Source organism: Octopus bimaculoides, chromosome 5 (assembly GCF_001194135.2).
Source record: "Octopus bimaculoides isolate UCB-OBI-ISO-001 chromosome 5, ASM119413v2, whole genome shotgun sequence".
Taxonomy (NCBI): Eukaryota; Metazoa; Mollusca; class Cephalopoda; order Octopoda; family Octopodidae; genus Octopus; species Octopus bimaculoides.
The window spans coordinates 126,201,639-126,205,782 of record NC_068985.1 but is presented as its reverse complement, the minus strand read 5'-3'; the positions used below and the strand labels follow the sequence as shown (position 1 = coordinate 126,205,782).

General features: G+C 35.2%; 1 protein-coding gene across 2 annotated transcripts in view; it reads left to right on the top strand.

The window, feature by feature from the left end:
- The window catches only part of LOC106875601 (uncharacterized), a 43,826-nt gene that overhangs the window by 30,591 nt on the left and 9,091 nt on the right, over positions 1 to 4,144 (top strand). For both annotated transcript variants that reach the window (XM_014923817.2, XM_014923816.2), the window contains exons 3-4: positions 1,264 to 1,438; positions 2,323 to 2,599. In XM_014923817.2, coding sequence (XP_014779303.1) covers positions 1,264 to 1,438; positions 2,323 to 2,599 — 452 coding nt within the window. The remainder of the gene's footprint in view (positions 1 to 1,263; positions 1,439 to 2,322; positions 2,600 to 4,144) is intronic.

Here is a 4,144-nt window from a genome sequence, read left to right as displayed (position 1 = left end):
ATATATATATATATATATATTTATTTATAATTGAGATTCAGTTGAATTAGGTACTTAGGTTGAAGCACGAAGTTAGTCCGGTGTTATCCGCACAGCTCTAAGTAAGGTGAAGAAAATCAAAATAAGTAACAGGATATCAAGAGGTGATGCAGTACAACCGTTTCAAGCCGCTCCATTTAATTGAACAATGCAATCATTACACCAATTTGAATGCAGGGCTATCATGACCTGTACAAATAAATAGAATTTTAATTAGTCGGACTCATTAATATAATTTTACTCAAATACTCCTTATCGGCTCTCCTTAAATATACATACGCACATACATACATACATACATACATACATACATACATACATACATACATACATACATACATACCTCTTTAACCAGTTTCAGTTCGAAAGCTGCAGTCATGCAGGGGCATCGCCGTTATCTTTGATACTTCTTCATTATTTGAAACCTCCTCTGATATGTGGCATTTGGTGAATGAAAGAGTTGATGCTATCGCTTTTATCTGATCTGTTGTTCTGAACGTTCGGAAGATCCTTCCAGCTGGCCGCCTGCATCTTATTGCTAAATTAGTGATATGTCCCTGGAAAGATGCATCATTACTCACGTCAATACTCAGGTTTCGCACTGATTTTGATTCAGTGATTGTGATTCCTCCTGGGCCAGTGTTTCCTGTCTACATTTCGTTCAGCTTTCGTTCTGTCTAAGGAGAGCATAGGAAAAAGGAGGAATTCGAGTTTCTTCCGCTCTATCGGGGTTGTGGTTCTGATAAAAACGAAATAAAGTGAAATTCTCTACTCTTTAATACATACATACATACATACATACACACATACATACATAAAAAATTAGGGTTCTCAAAACCTGAAAGAAAAAGGCTGATTAGAAGACTACAGATTCAAGCCATCAATGGAACTGTAAAGATATGTAAAACTTTCCAAAAATTTAGCACATAAATACATATGCATGCATCTAGACATAAAAACGCATCCATAAAACAAACATACGAATCTGCGCATACACTAACACCAAATACTGCACACACACACATATGCACAAATACCTAGATGATGTTGATAAAAGTTCCAATGAAGGAGCCTTGAATCTATGTTAGAGTCCGGCTCTTTCTCTATGGACAAGAAATACAGAAATGAAACTGATTGATAACATACATACATACATACAACATTTATACACACACACACATACATATATGCCAACTTAATTGCTTCCACTGTTTTTATTTTCAGGCATCAGTGTTCAGAGGTTAGCCAACAGGAACCCCCAGCAGTTATCCGGAATAATTTTGTTGGGTTCACTTCTTCAAAATGGGACGCAATTCGAATACTTTGGAATGAATGTGTTGACAGTCGCTGGCGACCTGGATGGTGTGACAAGGGTCACGCAAATAGCTCAGACTTTTAAGTAATGTGTTAAAACATTTCCTTTTACAATTCGTTTTCTGTTTCTTCAGTTGGAGACCAAGCGGACACATTTAGTTGAACTTCGTGCATGTTTTAGCTGAGTTTACATTAGTGTAAGCATTCAGTTCAGATCTATAGTGGTATGTACGCTGAGTAGCGATTTCATCTGTCCATCCCACACCAGCTTTGGGTCCCTTCAAAATATTATGAACGTCACTCTTTCTTGCTTGATTAGGACATAAAATAATAGAAATAATGTCAGATAGTAAACAACAATACAAGCATAATCAACAGCAACAACAAAAGTAGCATGATCTCGTGGGGTAGGGGTCCAGAATTATTTAATCGTAAGGGCGAATCGTAGGAGCAAAAGTATCTGTGGAAGCGCATCAGTGCTGAGAAACACAATTAGACTTTAAATTTATAAATTCATAGAAATGTAATTGATAAAGGATTGGACTAATGGTTAGCGGTATTATTTCTTTAACTACGGCTTGGTAAGTTCCGAGTTCAAATCTCGCGCAAGTCAGGTCCAGTCTTACGGAGGCCTATAAAGCAAAGTAACCAATTTAAGGTCGTTGACTGTCGGAGTTGTTAAAGCGTCGGACAAAATGTCTTCTGGCATTTGATTCGTGTTTTTAAAATACTGGGTTAAAGAGCAATAGGGATGTCTTTGTTAGCTTGTGACTTCATTAGTATCAGACATAGTAAGCGAAAGCAAAGTAGATACTACCAAGACTCACTCATTCGCTAGTGACGGATACAATTATACTTACCTAATTAGACTTTGGTGGATTGAAGTACAGTCAAAAGTATATGTTTTCCAGCTAAATAATATTGTTTATTTATTTAATTAAAATAGTCACTGTTTGATGTTTTTGGCAGAGTGCTTTCACAAGAAGTCGAAAAGAACAGAGCAATGCAATACAAGGCACCAATGGTCATTGTGAAGGGCATCAACCACGGATCATTTTCTAATGATATCTTGCAAGAGGATATGAAACGTTATGATCTCACTGCTGAGCTACCAATCAGAAAATCGCAGAGGTTAATAGCCAGATATATCAGCTTGTTTCTATCATACACTATTCGAGGGTCGAGAAATAAGAAACAACGAGAGAGAATGTCCAAGTGGTTCAGGAAAACTACCACGTTCCTTCAGGTAACTGCAGGTTATTATTATTATTATTATTATTATTATTATTATTATTATTATTATTATTATTATTATTATTATTTTAATAAAAGGATTGACGTAACTCTTCACAAAGGCAAACAGTCAAGACGATGAGTGCGATTCGATTATAATAGATATTTTATTGGTTGAACGATATTTCAACAGTAAGCCTGTCTTTGTCGAGTTTAAAATAAGAAGTGATAAAAATTCAAAATTATAGAAATTTAAATTTAAAGTATGAACGAAAGAAAACAACGTCCACACGTTAATGGAATGGCATCATCAATCTTTAAGTTTCAATTTTACAACAGGCGTAAAGAAAAACAGAAAGAAAGAGGAAAGAAAAAGTAAAGGAAAAAGAAGAATATTTAATCAAACAGTTTTGTATAAATCTGATGATATTCTCCTGTCATTTTATTCATTCCTCCAGGGCGTGGTGTTAATAACTCGCAAACATATTTCTCCTCATGCATTTTGAGAAGTGAAAGTGAGAAAGATTCAGAATATTTTCTGAGAATAACCATTTTGAAGTCTTTTCCAAAATTGCAGTCGTTTGAAGTAAAATGTTCAGCAAGTTTTATCGAACTACTGTTATTGTGCCTGACGTCGAATCTGTGCCCATTAAATCTTTTGTTTAATTGTTCTCTTGTACAACCAATGTAAGTTGTGTTTCGTGCATTCTGCCACGTACACCAAATGGGAATCTCTACATGCCCCACCTTCTGTATAAATCATAACATTTCTGTTATGATTCCCGATGGAATTCACTTGACTTATGTTGCTGCACAATGAACAGGACTTACCTCTTTGGCGGCTGATTTTCAAGGTACAGCGTGCAGATACTCCAATGTTCGTTTTCTTGGAGTCAGAAATAGAGGTCAATAATTCTCTTATATTCTTATTCCGTCTAAAGGCTACAATAGGCGGCTGAGGAAATATGTTTGAAACGCGGATATTTTTACGTTACATGCTGGTAACTTTCATGCAACACTTTTGAAATGCCATCGAAATTTCGGTGCCAGTTAATCACTAAAGGAATTCTGTCATCTATTCTATTGTGTTTGCTAAAATAATGCGTGAAGGTTTGACTATCTTTGCTAATCTTAGCTATTTTATTTGCTATTTTCTTTATTCGTGATTCACTGTAACCGCGTTTGACATCATGATGTACAAACGCATTTGCATATTTCCAGTAATCCCCTATGTCAGTACAAATCCGTTTTATCCTCAAAAATTGGGATTTCGGATTTGACCGAATAATATGATGTGGATTATTATCATCATTATTATTATTATTATTATTATTATTTTATGTTTGACTTTTGTTTTGCATTTGTACAAGTTGGATCCAAGTCTCACCCAGAGACCTCAAGAGACAACAAGTTAGAAGTTCATGTAGGTGTTATGCCTAGAGTACCATATATTTGGATTTGTACAGTTTTGTTCAAGTGAATGTTTAAGAAACCATAAGAAAATTATGTGTTTGCTTTAAAATTTGAGATCACGTAGACAGTATTTTACGTAGGATAT